This window comes from Vombatus ursinus, unplaced genomic scaffold (assembly GCF_900497805.2).
Source record: "Vombatus ursinus unplaced genomic scaffold, bare-nosed wombat genome assembly UNPS02014789.1, whole genome shotgun sequence".
NCBI lineage: Eukaryota > Metazoa > Chordata > Mammalia > Diprotodontia > Vombatidae > Vombatus > Vombatus ursinus.
Window position 1 is genome coordinate 27,019,579 of NW_020954567.1, and position 17,094 is coordinate 27,036,672.

The following is a 17,094-nucleotide window of genomic DNA, read 5'->3' on the forward strand; positions in this document are numbered from 1 at the left end:
TGTTCTTAGTGATTTGAATATTCTCTTCAATGGTACAGATCATAGTTTATCCATGCCTTATCATCTTGTGCACTTCTTGTCTATGTTCACAATGAGGTTTGCCCAGTGTGGTAAGAACATTTCTCAGGATCTCTTGACATTATGCAGGTACCACTGGAATAGACAGGCTGTCTATCTTATGCACCTCTCTTGCTGTATGATTGGTGCACCTCCTTTTGGGGAGTCATTCCTTTCTATAATGACATTTTATACTATTTTACCTGCATAAATCTGTTGGAAATACATTGCAGCCTACGCATGCATACCACCTACAGAACTCTGCATGGCACTCTGAGTGGTTCTGAGCTTTCACATGACTTCAGAAGCTATGGTATTCCATGACAAACAACCACACAGTACCCCTGAAAGAATAATAATCCTGAAAAGCTGGGTCTTTATTTTAAGGAGAGACAGAGGGTCATTAAAAGCACTTCATGATTTACAAAAAGTGGTCCAGCCTGTTCTTCTCCTTTTCAGTTTAGGACCCATTTCATTGCTCATACATAATATTTGTACAAAATAGGTGTATTAATGGGTCAGCTCTATCAAACTCCATATTATAGTTTGGCCTTATAATTTCGAATTTTAGGGTCAGAAGGAACCATCTAGTCTAAACCTTTAAAGTACTGACTCTTTTTACAATAGTGTGGTACAGCAGAACAACTGCTGAATTTGGAGTCACAGCACCTGGATTCAAATACTAATTCTACCATTTATTACCTGTGTTAGCATGGGCAAGTCACTTAGTCTCTCTAGGCCTCAGTTTCCTCAAAGATAAAATAAGACATTTTAATGAAATGACCTAAAAATCTCTTCTATCTCAAAATCTATGACCTTATGAATACACATAATAGGCAGACTTTTTATACCTCCAATGATGGAAAATTCACTCTACCCATTTCATTTTTGGACACCTCAAATTGTGAGAAAAGTCTTTCCCCCTTAACCTTAAAAGGAGGAGTAGAAAGAGAAGTTCCTTCTTCAGCACCAGAGAGGACATTTTTGTGCCCCATTGGATGAATAGAATTTTGCTGCTGATGTTCTAGAACAGTCTTTTTTAATAGTAGAAACTATTTAGCAGTCCACCGAACTACTTGCCGGTATGGTGTTATGCAGGGTTTTAAAACAAAACAAAACACCTAATAATCCATACTCCATCTTAGATAAGGGGCTGTCAAAATTTAAAGAAATGAAGCAGACCTCCATTAAATCTAAAAGTTAAACAATATACAGATGAAATAAATATTTGTGAGAAGACATATGTAGCATTTATATTTTAAAGTAGGGTTTTAGTCAGCACTTTAAGGAACTATTTGAAAATATTTGAAGAATACCACATCTAACATTCTGAAAATATATGAACACATTAGACCTGTCTTAAAAATAAATTTTGTAATATGTTTTAATGTGTGAAATGACATCATCATAGTTTCCATGCTACTGTTCATCTTGTTGATTCTAATACAAATTTGCCCTATTGACTGTGGCATGGAAGAGAATTGGACTAAATGATCTCTAAAGCCTATTTCTCCTCAAAATTTGGTGTTCTTATAGTTAAATAATTAACTAGAGCTTAGATTTATCTTTTCCTTTTAGTTATACAAGTATTTTCTTTATAATTGTATTTTTGTGATGAGGTTTAACAAGTATTATTCGGGAGTTGTTTTGAAGTACTTTTCTCTATAATTTTAGTCAATGAATTTACCATATGAGTGGAACTCCAAAGTTACTCTTCAAACACAGCTGTGTAATCTCATCTATTATAATAAATATTAAGTAAGATTCTCTTTGTGAGATAACGACTCTTTTGAAGTGACAGCATAGAGACAGTGTGGTATAACCAAAAAAATAAGAGACGTGGTTAAGAGAGACCTGGATTTGAATTTGCTTCTGACATTTAGTAGCTGTGTGACTGTTGGTAAGTTGCTAAATCTCTGAGTTTTAATTTCCTCATCTGCTAAATGGAGCTTTAATACAGTATCTTCCTCAAAGAGTTAAGAGAATGTATGTAAACTCCCTTGTAAATCTTAAAGTAATAAATGAATGTCATTTTTATTATTGTACTTAGTTGCCTAGAGCTATAGTTCACTGTTTTATCTCAATAGTTTAAAGGAGCTACCATGTCTTCCAAGGGAACCAGCCTTTGCAAATAACTGATAGAATCTCCTTGAAATTTTAGGAAAATTAGCATTGGTCACTGTTCATTTCCAATGATTTTTTATGAATATCATGAATTGGCACATTTTATGATGTCAGATGAAAAGAAAAGTGACTATCACCCTCAAATTAAGCAGTGTATAAATGATCTTATGGGAAAATAACTTGTTATATCTACATTTAATTTAAATATCAAGATATGATAAAGTCCAAAGGAAATAACAATGATACATTCTTAAGCTTTTTGTTATTTCATTATTAAGTTTTAGTCTCAAACTATTTACAGCACATCTATCTGGTATAGAAGCTTCCCCAAATATGTAGTTGTTTTTATGTCATATCTTGTCTTCTGCTTTTCTTTGTATCCTTAGTGTTTAGTATCGTGCTTGGTGCATAGTAGGCACTTAATAAAGGCTTACTGATTGACTGACACATAGATCCTGAATTTATGGAGAAAGGAATACTATATGTGGGAGGATTCTTTACAATCTATGTCTTTTGTTTGAATTTGGAAAGAAAACTTCTGAGCCAATATATTATCAGGTACCCTCTGGTGTTCCAAAAAAAGGAAACTAATTAAAGTCACAAAAAACATTCAAACTTAGAACATAAGATTAATTTGGGTTATATGGACCCATAAATATTCAGCGTGATTCTTCCTATGACCCCAAGATTGATTCTGGGAAAAAAGTGAGGTGTTGAATTCATAAATGTATCAGTTAACTTCCATCTGTTACATGGAAACAGATTGAACTTCCCATCCTGGCCAGCTATCTCGAAGATTCTTGTTGCTTGTCACAAGGAAACAAGGATAGATCAGTATAAATCTGTTACTGTTCTTGGAATAAAACCTTAATTTGCGTATTATACTGATGCTGACTCAGTAGCACTGACTTCATAGAAATAAAATGTATTCATACATATAATATCACACTCTCAGCATAATAGATGTTATTACTATTCAATTAAAAATTAATGTTTCTACTAGACGAAACACTGTACTGAATGTTGAGGACGGAAAGGCAAAAATGAGGGCACGTTCTACTGGGAACCATAACATGGTTTCTTCCTGCCCTTGTGAAAAGTCAGATCAGGTCACAAGTTAAGTCAACCAATGTTTATTAAATGCCTCTTATGTACCAGGCACTGTGCTATGTACGTTCTGGTGATATAAAGGTAAAACAAAAAAAAAAAAAACGGTCCCTGCACTTTAGGGACTCACATTCTATTGTGGAGGCATACATTGTGTGTGCAAACAATTATGTGCAAACAGGATCTAAGTTAAGTTAAATTGGAGATAATCTCAGAGGGAAGGCAGTGATTTTAAGGGAGACTGGGAATGAATTCTTGCAAGGGGCAGGAATTTAGGTGACACTTGAAGGAATCCAGGGAAATCAGGAGGCAAAGAGTTTCAGGCATGGGAGACAGCTGAGAGTCAGGAGATGGAGTGTCTTGTGCCAGAACAGTAAGGAAGCCAGGGTCGTTGGGTTGCAGGATAGTTGGAGGGGAGTAGGGTTTAGGAAGACTAGAAAGACAAAAGGAACCAGATTATAAAGGGCTTTAAAAGCCAAACAGAGGATTTTACACTTTTCCCTAGATCTAATAGAGAACCACTGGAGTTTGTTGAATGAAGGAGGACTGATATGGGCAGACCTGTGCTTTCAGATGAGTTTGACAACTGAGTTGAAGATAGATTGGAGTGAGGAGAGACCTGAGGTAGGGAGACCAACAGGCTATGGTAATAGGCCAGATGTAATAAGCGACTGCATCAGGTTGGTGGCAGTCAGAGGAACAAAGGGGGAATTATAAGAGAGATGTTAAGAAGGTAGATGTGACAGGACTAACTTTTGGAGAAATCCTAACTTGATAGTATTTATACTTTATTACTCAATCAGTCAATAAACAGTTATTAAGTGCTTACTATGTGCCAGGCACTTTACTAAACACTGAGGATATAAATATGAAAAAATATACTCCCTGCCCTCAATGAGCTTACAGTCTAATGGAGGAAGACAGCACATAAAAGGAAGCTAAAAAGGGGAGAAGAAGGAGAAAGTACTTGTCTCATGGTGGAGAAGTCAATTGGAGATGTCCCAAAGTAATGCAGTCAGATAAGAAATGAGGTATTATCTTATTTATTAGATTAACTAATTTTGTAAAAAAAAAAAAAACCGAACCTTATGCTTATGTTTGTGAAAAGGTGTTAACTCATCTAGATTTTCTCTTTATTAAAATTCAACAAGGTGCAGTTGTTAGAATCATACAAGATTCCTCAGTAGAGCCAACAACAAAGATGACTTTGTTCATATTTAACTCTGATTGTTAATATCAACTTAGACATAAAACAGGGAAATGAATGCTTGCCAAAGACATTTGTCATTGTCTTGGAGGCTGGCCAGTGCAAAGTCCAAATGGAAGAGAAATTCCATATAGATGGTTAGGTTCTCCAGTCATTCTTACTTGTATTTTCTATGAGCATCCTTTTCTCACTCGGGATTTAGGGGCTTACAGAAAAATCTCTCAGGTATCCAGAATCTCCAAAGTTACAGAGCTCTGCCACAAAGATGCTTCATCCAGCTATCTAGCACTTGGATTCGTCAACCTAATCAGTGCTACATTGTTCTAAATATCGATTTAGAATATGTGCTGGCTTGACTTCTGTGAGCTGTTTCTGTGAAACTAGTTTCATTATTAGGGTTATTGGCAGTAAGGGTTATGTGGCCTTCCCATTTCACAGCTTCGTTCCCCCAACTTCTAATTATAGTTCATCCCTTCCCTCGGCACCAGAACCAAAGATGGGTAGTTCTATACTGAGGTCTGCATATGCCTTGTTCTGGTTCCTCAAATACTATTAAAAAAAAAGTATATATATCATCTATATCTATATCTATAGATATAGATATAAAACCATTAAATATTTCCCAATTAAATATAAGCAATCATTTAAAAAATGAGTTCCAAATTCTCCCTTCCTCTTGCCACTCCTCCTTCCTTGAAAAGGCAAAGAATTTGATATTGACTATATATGTGAAGTCATGCAAAATATATTTCCATATTCACCAAGATGTAAAAGAAAACAGAGACAAAAAATAAAAGAAACTTAAAGAAAGTTAAAAATAGTATGCTTCAATCTGCATTCAGAGTTCATCAGTTCTCTCTCTGGAGGTAGATGGCATTTTTCACTATGAGTCCTTTGGAATTGTCTTGGATCATCATCTTGATCAGAGAAGTTAAGTCTTTCACAGTTGATCATCCTTACAACGCTGTTGTTACCCTGTATGCTTCACAGGTTTTTCTGAAAGCATCCTGCTCATCATTTCTTACAGCCCACTCTATTTCTTAGCCAGTACCAGATTCTTTTCATGTTTACTGCTTTGAAATCTGGAACTGTTAGGCCACCTTCCTAGGCCACTTTTTAAAAAAACAATTATCTTGATATACTTGAACTTTTGTTCTTCCAGCTAAATTGTGTTTTATTTTTTATAGCTCTATAAAATAATTATTTGGTAGTTTGATGGGTATGGCACTGCATAAATACATTAACTTACATAGAATTGTCACTTTTCTTATATTGACTAGGCCTACCTATGAGCAATTACTATTTCTCCACTTGTTTAGATCTGTCTTTATTTTGTGTGAAAAATGGTTTATAATTGTATCTCTGAGTTTATCTGGGTAGGTAGACTCCCAAGTATTTTACATTGTATGAAGTTATTTTAAGTAGAATTTCTATCTCCTGCTGCTGGACTTTGTTGATAATATATAGATATGCTGATGATTTATGTGGGTTTATTTTATATCCTGTTATATATGACTTTGGTGAAGTTGTTGATTGGTTCAACTAGCTTTTTACTTGATTGTCTAGGGTTCTCTAAGTATACCATCATATCATCTGCGAAGAGTGATAATTTTGTTTCATCATTGCCTATTTTTATTCCTTCAATTTCTTTTTCTTGTCTTACTGCTAAAGCTGGCATTTCTAGCTACTGTTTCTAGCATTTCTACTAAGGAATTATCAGTTGTGGGCACTTTCTCTGTTTTAATCAATAAGGATGAATAGAAAGCAGGGCATATGGAGAAGAGGAAAGAGTTGCTTATACCACACACTCCTGTTTATTCATCGCCCCTTCATACTATTCCTTGTTAAGTGGAATAGGTCCTCAGAATGGGAAGCATTAGGCTATCATCCATCCGTCTTTAGTTGTGCATAAAAGGATGCCATATAAGAAAAAAAAGAGATGTTTCATTTGTGAAGAGTGAATGAATGATGCAGGATGTCAGTACCTCTTCTTGTCACGAATCTGTTTTCAGCAACATTACATGCTAATTCTGTTACCATTGTCTGATGTTCAAAAGAATAACACCCCATCTAACATATCTTCACGGAGGGATGGATTTCTTCTTTTTAAATTTTATTTTTATTCTGAACTTTAAAAGCATCAAATTAAATGGGAATTTACATACCTACATTAGAACAGAAATAGAGGGTGACTGATGAAACTGCAGATCTTTATTACGTACAGCTCTCTTTACAGGAATAGAATGCTGAGCTCTTTTCCAGTACTGGATACTGATTGTAGGCTCATGGGTATTGTGATATCAAAGCTGTTTAGTGAGTGTAGTTGGCAAGATTCACTGATATCATCTCAGGGAAAACTTCCCTTTAGGGTAAAATTGACCACAGCTTCTTACAGAAGCGACTTGGCTCTGGCGTTGTTACCAGCACAGAATTTCAATGTTGGAAATAACTTGTCAGAGGTCCTTTACTGTAACCCATATCCAAACAAGAAAGTTACCCACATCCAGGGGTGTTCAGCACTAATGGGCTCACTGAGAGCTGAATGAAATTTTTGGCATGAACATTTGCATCTTGGGAGTCAGCAAATGTTAGAAATCAGGGTTTGATTTATTAATTTGTTGATTGTTTAGACTCAAAAAAATGACAGAGAAAATGTTAAGAATGCAGGTTAAATTTAAGTGTGTTCTGGTTATTTTATTTTCCAAAGAGCTAGTTGTTATACATATACCAGCACACCGCTGAATCATTGTACTTGGGTCAACCAGCCTTTGTTTTAAGGCTTCTAGCATTGCCCATTTTGCTTTTTGGTAGGCAATTATTAGGAATTTTTTCCCTTCCATCAAACCTAAATCCATCTCTCTGCCACTTTCACCTGTTACTCCCTAGTTCCTCCAGCTGGGCCAAACAGAAAAGGGCTAATTTCTTTTCCATTTTTCAGCCCTTTGATTTTTGCCCCCCCATTTCAATCTGTCTCTTTTCTAATATATTCTTCACACAATTGCCAAAATAATCTTCCTAAAGCACAGATGTGATCATGCTGCTCCCCTGCTCAAAATTCTTTAGTGGTTTCCTATTTGTATCTAAACCAAAATATATTCTTCTCAGCTTAGCTCTCAAAGCCTCTCACATTTGGGTTCCAGCTTCCTTTTCTTTCATGTTACTCTCTTTCATGCATTATGCCTTATAATTAAATTATCATACTTACTCTTACCTCAGGTCACTATTTCATCTCCCACCTGGGTGCCTTTATATAGTCTGTCAGCCTTTCTAGGATGCACTCTTTTTTTACTTCCTCTTCTTTTAATCTTCAAGGATCGTTCAAGGGCTGTGTACTCTGAGAAGCCATTTATCCTTCTCAAATGATGTGACTGCTTATGTATGCCATAGCGGAGGGGTTCTTAACCTGAGGTCCACAGATAGATTTCAGGGGGTCTGTACATTTTCTCGAAGAGAAAACAAATTGTATTTTTATTTTCAGTAATCATTAAATGAAATTTAGAATTCTTTTTTTTTTTTTTTGGTGAGGCAATTGGGGTTAAGTGACTTGCCCAAGGTCACACAGCTAGTAAAGTGTTAAGTGTCTGGGGCCAGATTTGAACTCAGGTCCTCCTGACTCCGAGGCTGTAGCTTTATCCACTAAGCTACCTAGCAGCATCTCCAGAAGTCTTCCCAGTTGTTAAAAACAAAAACAAAAACTTTTTTTTTTTTTCCTGAGAAGTCCATAAGCTCCACCAGATTGCCTAAAGCTTAGTGTCTGATTTAGAGTCAGGAACACCTGGATCCCTATACTCTCTCAGGCACTAATTAGCTATGTGAACTTTAACCTCTTTGAGTTTCAGTTTTCTTATCTGTAGATTAGGCCTAACATCTAGGACACCTATCCCAAAGGGTTCTTATAAAAATCAAAAGATTTAATTAATGTATGTGAAATGTTTTACAAATCTGAAGGTTCTCTTTCTCTGTCTCTCATATATATACATATTGTTTTTATTATTTATTATTCTTATATATTCACACATCTTATTGTTATTATTGTTACAACACTTGATGGCACAATGGATAGAGTCAGGACTTGGAGTCAGGAAGACCTGAAGTGAAATCCTACTTCAGACGTTTATTAGCTGTGTGACCCAGGGCAAGTCTCTTCAGCTGTTTGCCTCACTTTCTTCATCTGTAAAACGGAGATAATTATAGCACCTGCCTCACAGGGTTGTTGTAAAGATCTTGAGATAATATTCATAAAATACTTCATAAACTACACAAGCTATGTAAATTCTAGCACTTTATAATTTGTGAAGCTTTGTGACCTGAGTAAGTCCTTTAACCTCTTTCATCCTTAATTTCCTCATCTATAAAATGGGGATAATAATAGCACCTATCTTCCAAGGTTGGGAAGATCAAATAAGCTAATAACCGTAAAGCACTTAGCACAATGGTTGGCACATAGTAAGCGCTATATAAATGTTAGATATTATTATTGTTGTTATTGTTACTTGGCCTTGAACCTCAGTTTCCTCAACTATCAAATGTGTAGGTTGGAGTAGATGGTCTCTAATGTCCCTACCAGCTCTAAATCTGTAATCTTCTGATCCTCTCTTCTAATGGTGATTGTTTGTTTTGCAGGATTCCAAGAAGCTAAAGTCCTGAGAAGGAACTTCGAAGTGAGAAAAGATTTGACTGTAACCAAAACCAAAATGTCCTGCATAGATCCCTATCAGCACATTATAGTAAGTGATTTTCTGTCAGTGTTGGCTTTTTAACAAATTTCACTGTATGGGTGTTGCAGGCATTGCCAGGCAGAAGTGTTTTGCAATGTAAAATGAAGTACTCTAAGGAGATGTTTGTTCAATTTATGAATGAACATGACCTACTTGGTATTTTTCACTGAGGGCACTACTGAATTTAATTTTGTCAAAACTATATTTACATAATACTCTATTTCCCCTTGCCTTTTTTTTAAAAATAAGAACAGATTTCTAGAACATGTAGATAATAACACTGAATTGTTGTAGGTGGCAGTCATATACCTTTACTTTCAATAGAAGGCTGTTGGCCCTTTCTTATTGTCATGGCCCCCTTTAGCAGTCTGGTGAAGTCTAGGGACACCTCAGAATAGGTACATAACATAAAATGACAAAGGGAAGCAATTATATTGCAATTCAGTTATAAACATATTTTTAAAAATTCACGGACCCAAGGAACCCATAGATTTAAATTTAAGTGATCCTTCTTAGATATGTAGTTATATCCTTTAAAAAATTGCTAGAGATAGAGTGCATGAGAGAAAAGAAGTATTGCATAAAGGTGTGTGCTTTGGCTCTCATATCACTCTGGTGGTGGCACAAAATACTTTTTAATACCTTTGCTGTTTTGTTGTTCAGTTGTTTCAGTTGTGTCTGACTCTTCATGACCCCATTTAGAGTTTTCTCGGCGAAGATACTGAAGTGGTTAGCCATTTCCTTCTCTAGCTCATTTTACAAATGAGGAAACTGAGGTAAACAGGGTTAAATGACTAGACCAGGATCATACAGCTAGTAAATATCTGAGGCCAGATTTGAACTCACAGTACTCTGTTCACTGTGCCACCTAGCTGCCCACAATACCTTTATTAGAATCTTTAAATGAACTTCCCTTTGGGTGATTATCGCCCCCCCCCAACAAGAGGAAAGTAGAATGACTCAATATAGAACATGTAATTTCCTAGAATCCCTCCAGGAGGGCAGAAATCCACCTAGACTGTGAAGTGGTGAAGCTATGAAGGGTGATACCAGCTGGGCCTGCTTCATGGGGAGCAAAGAAGGGCCTTGTGACTAGCAGCACTTTGAACTTCCTGATAAGTCTACATGATGAAAATGATTGATTCTTTTTTTTCTGAGAAAAGGACTTTAAAATCAGAAAATACTCTGGTCCATTTATTTCAGGTCAAAGAGATTTTGGGAACAGGGAAAATACCACAACAGAAATAGAATAGATTGTTTAAAGTAGCTCTGCAAGATTGATTATGACTGAACTAAATCTGAATGACTTGTATATTTTCTTTCAGATCCTCTCTGTCAAGGCAGTCTTTGCTGTTTATTTTTGGCAAGCAATAATATGAGATTGTTCTTATACCACCCCGGTGAGGCTAGGGCTCTATCCTGTCTGGGCTCAGGCACTAAGATATGTCTGATTCATATTACATTAATAACAAGTTTAACATCCCTCTTTCCCACTCCATCCGTCCCAGCCCTGGGGTAGGGGTTTCCGAGAAGTACCACAATGCTAGAACTACCAGGCAAAGATAGACTAGATTAAAAAAAAATCTTTCCCGCTTTTATTTTCCTGGATATTCTTTACCTCATTTCAATCAAGACATATAGGTTGTCTCATATAATTTCAAAATCTTTAGTATCCATTGACCTTAATAGTACATGATAGCTGTATGATCATTTAGTAAGTCACTTAATGTCTCTGAGATTCAGTTTCCTCCTCTGTAAAATGGGGCTAATAGTCTTTGGTACCTCAGAGGGTTGTTGTGAGGCTCAGTGAGACAGCATTTGAAAGTGATTTGCAAACTTTGAACTGTTATATTCATGCCACTTATTATTAACAGGATACTTACCCATACATAGACAGCTCACTCAGTGGTGTGGTAATATAAAGGAGAACTGAGTTCAGATCTAGTCTCAGACTATCTATTCATCTCATCTTCTGCTGTCCCCTTTTCCTTTTACCTTCATTCTTTCCTAACATTAGCGTTTTCTCATTATGTGATCAAAGTGTTGAAGCTTCCGCTTCAGTATTTGACATTCCAGTGGATAGCCTGGATTAATTTCTATGAGTATTGACCGGTTTGATCTCCTTGCTGTCCAAGAGACTCTCAAAAGTCTTTTCCAGTACCACAATTTGAAGCATCAGTTCTCCGGTGCTCCCCTTCTCTTATAGTCACTCTAACTCTCATAGCCATGCATTGCTATTGTAAAATTACTGGTTCACATATTGTTGATGCCTAGCTTGCAGAATCTGAAGCATGACCTTGCTGCTATGTGAAATGAGTGCAGCTGTTTGGTAATTTGAACATTCCTTGGCATAGTACTTCTTTAGGATTAGGACACAAACTGATCTTTTCCAATCCATTGGCCACTGCTGAATTTCAAACATTTGCTGGCACACTGAGTGCAACACTTTATCAGCATCGTCTTTTAGGATTTTAAATAGCTTAGCTGTAATTCTGTCACCTCCACCAGCCTTAGTGTTAGCAATGTTTCTTGGGACCCACTTGACTTCATTCTTTAGGCTCTAGATTAATAACCACACCATCATGGTTATTGGTGATGTTAAGATTTTTTTTTGTATAATTATTTTGTGCATTCTTGCCATCTCTTCTTAATCTCTTCTGCTTCAGTTAAGTCCCTACCATTTTTATCTTTTGTCTTGCCCATTTCCCCTTTAATATCTTTGTTTTCTTGAAGAGATCTCTTGTCTTTCTCATTCTATTGTTTTATTTCTTTGCATTGCTCATTTAAGAAAACCTTATCTTTCCCTGCTATTATCTGCAATTCTGCATTCAATTGAGTATATCTTTACTTTTCTTTTCCTTTCCTTTACCTTTTCCTTTCCTTCTTTTCTTAGCTATCTGTGGTGGCTCATCAGAGAGCCATTTTACTTTCTTGCCCTTTTTCTTCAGAAGGTATTTTGTTGCTGTCTCCTGTACAATATTGCGAATCTCTGTCTATAGTTTTTCAGGGACATCTGTCTAGCAGATGTAATCTATTAAATCTATTCATCTCCACTTCACATCAATAAGGGATGTTATTTAGGTCGTACCTGTATGGTTTGATGGTTTCCCCTACTTTCTTCAATTTAAGTATGAATTTTGCAATAAACACATAATCTGAGCCAAAGTCAGTTCCGGGTCCAGTTTCTCCATATTTGGCTTCAAAGTATATAATCAATCTGATTTCTGTTTGACCATCTGGTAGTGTCCACGTTTAGACTCTCCTTTTAAGTTGCTGGAAAATCCAGCATTGGCAACCCAGAACAATTAACAGCTGCTGCCAAACAGTATAAATTTGTCAACTGCCTAAGAGCTGGAAAGATAGTCAATTCAATTCAACTCAACTCAACTCAATCAACTCTTATGAAGGGCCTATTCTATGTTCAATTCTGGGAATACAAAGACAAAGACAAAACAGGTTTTGCTTTTGAGGAGTTTATACTATACTTGTGGGATTAAGTAATTAATTAAGTAAACACACAGCTCTGTCAAGAAATCAGTTAATCAAAATCAATCAATCAATAAGTATTTATTAAGAATTCATTCTATTCTCGGCACTGTAGTAGGTATAAAAAAATCAGTTTCAAGAGGAAAAAAATGCTGGTACCAGGTGAGTAATCAGAATGGGTCTTGTCCAAGAGGTACCTGGGTTATACTTTGAAGTACTGGGATTCTTTGAGAACATGTTCAGCCCTGCACTCAAAGTTTTTTAAAATGTGGAAGACTACATTGGGTTGGTCCAGCGATTTCTAGTACAAGTGATGGCTTGCTTTCCATAGGGACAGGGATGAGACCTATAATTTTAATTAGTCTAGAGAGAAGGCATATTGAATGAATGGGTAAATGAACGAGGCATTTATTAAATGCTTACTATGTGCAAAACACTGTGCTAAGTACTGGGCATACCAATAGAAAAGTAAAACATTTTCTGGTACTTCTGTAACTTATTGTCTGAGAAAGCTACTTAAGAGCACCATGAGGTTACATGATTTCCCAAGGCTCACATAGCCTGTACATGTGAAAAGCAGGACTTGGACTCAGGTGTTCCTAGATTCCTGGTCAACTATTTATTCATTTTCCCATGCTGCTTCTAATATGATGTGCTTTCCACAGTGGTGGCATTACAAGAGTGGGGCAATGCAGAGTAGTGTGTGTAAAAGAATTAATTTTCATCTGTTTAAGGTAGTTTGGTTTCCATCAAAAAGATGATTACTTAGAGTTGTTTCTGATCTTGCAAGGTTTGGTGCTTCCATGATGTGGCAAATTGCTTTGACATACCATAAATGTATCAAAGTTACAAGGAAAAGCAGTAAAATAAACCACAAAACCTTTTTATTCTGAAAAATGTTGAGTCATTTTCTCTGGGGTGAAGAAATTCAAGGCTGATCTAACCATTTGTTAACAGTAGTTAGAAGTTGGTATTCTGTTATCCTGAGAAATCAAAATTGGTTCACTTTGGAAAACAATCATGTTATAACTCTAGTATGACTGCCTGCTGATAAATAAGGGGCTTATATAAAAACATAAATTAAAGGACTAACTAAAACTATATTTTCTAGAAAAAAAGAATTGTCCTGCAGCCAGTATGGTATAGTGAAAGGGGTATTGGAAGACTTCTCTAACATAAATAATATGTCTGGACTCTAGGCTTGATTCTACCATTTATTAAGGCTGTAGCAGTTGGAATCCAGCATTCAACCAGTTCTGGGACTATGACTATGACTATATTTACTTATATGAGCCTCAGTTTCCTCATCTACAAAAAAGAGATAATAACACTTCATTACCTGTGGAGTAAGGTCACCTTCCCACCCCTCACCCCTCAATGGCTCTGCTGTGCACCCACAAAGAACTACATTCATCCTGCAGGTAGCCTGATCCCAAAGAGAAATGCTTTGAGTTTTCTCTCTCACATCAGAGTAAGACTAAAAGGAAAATCTAAAACTTGGCTTAAGTTTATATCTAGGGTCTCCTCAAAATATCAGTATATAAAATATACTTAAATATAAGTATAATGATGTCTTCTAGAAAAGATACTCAATGGAAAATATGGTTTTGGGAACAGTATAGCTATTTTCCTCTGCCATAGAAAATGCTTATGACACAGAGGACTCACAAATACAAATTAACAGATAGAGAAAAAAAACCTCAAATATATGTTACATTAGTTGTAATCTCCCTGGAAGTTAAAGGCAACTATTTGGAATCATGGAACAGATATTTCACTCATACCTATTCTGTTTGATCAACTCAGGGGCTTCAAATCCTTCTGCCAGATATAGCTTTGACTTTAGTCCTGTGGCTTCAGGATTCTCTTGAAAGCTGGACTCTTCTCTGAAAAGTGGTACAGGTTTGAAGGCGACTTCCTGCTGAGCACCTGGCACCTGACCCTAGAACTCTGGGAAACTCAAGGTTGGGTAATGGCCATTTTCCTCAGGATTGATCAGAGGATAAAGCAAATAAAAGCTATCAAGGACTCAGGCAAATTCATCTTTCTGCTGCTATGTGCTTATCCCTGCCCACGTTGAATAGCATTTCTCCTCAGTTCGTTTTTATATAATCCACAAACTGACTGGATTTTCTTGACTCAGTTATCAGTCTTCTTCTAGCGTAATTCCCCCCATTCTCAAGTACAGCAGATAAGAAACTGTTGTTTCATCTCAGCAAGGTTTGGATGCTTCAGCAACAGGCCGGAGCACAGTGCCCACAGAAAGAGGTCAGAGTACATATGTGGCTCTATAAGAAGTACTTTAGTCCAGCAAATTAGGGAGTTCTCCTAATCATCCTTGCTATACATAGTAGTTATTATTTTCTTATGAATTATAGGATGTGGTAAGAAATGATGAAAAATGAAAAGGTAATTAAAAATGAGAACCTTGATTGAAGTTATATAAAAGAACAAAGCTAAAGGATATCACTTGAAGTAAAAAAAAAAAAAAAAGATTCGCTAGCACCTGAAAGTGAGGCTTAAGCTTGTTAGAAAGGGAAAAAATTATGACTAAGTATGTTGGGCTGAGATTTGACATCTCAATTGAAATACGGCACCTCTGACTCCTTAAGAGCAACCAACGACATGTTGATTCATTACTTCCCCTAGGTAATAATAGTATCTGTTTCAAGCAGTATAATTTCCTATGGTTCTGGCATCTTCTATAGACCTGACAATTTCTTTTCCAAGTGGGAACCAGCTCAGCTTAATTTGAGATTAGATATGATAATGGTATTGGGAAACAAAGTTAAAGGTTTGTTTTTTTTTAACTAATTGGAACTTCCTTTATTCTCTCATATTTTAGAAACATAAAAATTCTTATAAAATACCTCCAAGAAAGAAAAGGAGCAAGAATTATTAATCTGTTTTTAAAGATGAACATGTTGAAGGTCATATTTTACCTTACCACCAACCTGAGAGATGGATGCTATTATTATTCACATTTTACAGTTGAGTAAACTGAGGCTGAGAAAGATGGAATGACTTGCTCAGGCTCATACAGCTAAAAAGTGTCTGAATATGTATTTGTATTCAGGTGTGCCTGACTCTAGGTCCATTGCTTTATCTATTTGCCTTCTAGCTTCAAGGTCCTTGAAAGGTAGTATGTTTTATTTTTTGCCTCTATATCTTCAATGCCAAGCAGGGCATCTGGAATATAGCATGTACTTAATAAAGGTATATTAATTAAATGAATGAATGAAAAAGAATTTTAGTCCTTAATTTGTACCAAGCACTGAGCTAAGGGATGGGGATAGGAATTCAAAAACTAATATAGTCAGTCCCTGCCCCAAATGAATTACAGTCTAATAGGGGGAGACAACACATAGGGGAGTTTTGGCTAGGGAGTGGGCCCTTTGATCTAGAAAGTTGTTAGGATGGTGAATGTAGAGGAGTAGACTGACACACATCTTTCAGGAAAAATGGCAGAGATGGCTTGACCATAGTGTCAGCACTGGATAAATGTGTTTATGGTTTGTGGGAGGGTACAAGAAAGAGATCCAGTGCCTGAGAAGGCTATGGAGTAGGGAGTGAAGTGACATATAGATAAAGATAGAGCCTGTCTTAAATACAGGCAAAGTCAGGCAATCACCAATCAGGACAATAACTCCAGAACAGACATTTCAAAGATGATCTAGGTAGTCTCAGCCTAACAAGCAAGACAGCTGCATAGGCTGTCTAGAACATGACCAGGGAAGCAGAGAATGAAGCTCTTTACTCATCAGAATTATACAATGATTTGGAGATAGAAATGAGATTTAGGGAAGCTAGAAGTGGAATAAAAAATGACTAAAAAATGGAAGAAAAAAGGTAAAAAAATGACCGAAAATGAAAAGTTGAAGCAAAGGGGATTTTAACTAGTTGTAGCTGTTACTAGATTGATTTGGATTTGAACTACAAATAATTCTTTAAGTGGAAATGGAAATAACTTTCTTTTTTAAATATATGGTTCATTTGATGGAACTTGGCTTTCATATGACATAACTGGATAGAATCATGATTTTTCTTATGATATGTATGTTTTTACTCAGTCTGATATATACCTCTGTAAGACATCCCCTTTTCCCCCTCTTCCAATTGGTAAGTTATTCCTAGAGAGTCCATTGTGTGGAGGGATTCAAGCCCACCAGCCTTCATTCCTTTCCTGGTCCTGTTCTTAACTTTTTCTGGATTTCAAAACCACACCCCCTTAATTGCTAGCTCATCCTGGAACTTCTGGTTAGTACCTGGAGCAGAATATCACCCCTGCAGCCTACTCACCCCAGGACATCCCTCAGCAAGATTTATCCCCCTTCTCTCTTTCTGTTTCCTTTTAGAACCTCCATTGTGTGATAGGGTCCAGGCCAGTCTACTTTC

General features: G+C 36.4%; 1 protein-coding gene across 2 annotated transcripts in view; it reads left to right on the top strand.

Moving 5' to 3' along the window:
* PLA2G4A (phospholipase A2 group IVA) overlaps window positions 1-17,094 on the top strand; it is a 164,596-nt gene that overhangs the window by 24,328 nt on the left and 123,174 nt on the right. For both annotated transcript variants that reach the window (XM_027868653.1, XM_027868654.1), the window contains exon 2: window positions 9,119-9,222. In XM_027868653.1, the coding sequence (XP_027724454.1) occupies window positions 9,190-9,222 (33 nt within the window). In that variant the 5' untranslated portion in view covers window positions 9,119-9,189. The remainder of the gene's footprint in view (window positions 1-9,118; window positions 9,223-17,094) is intronic.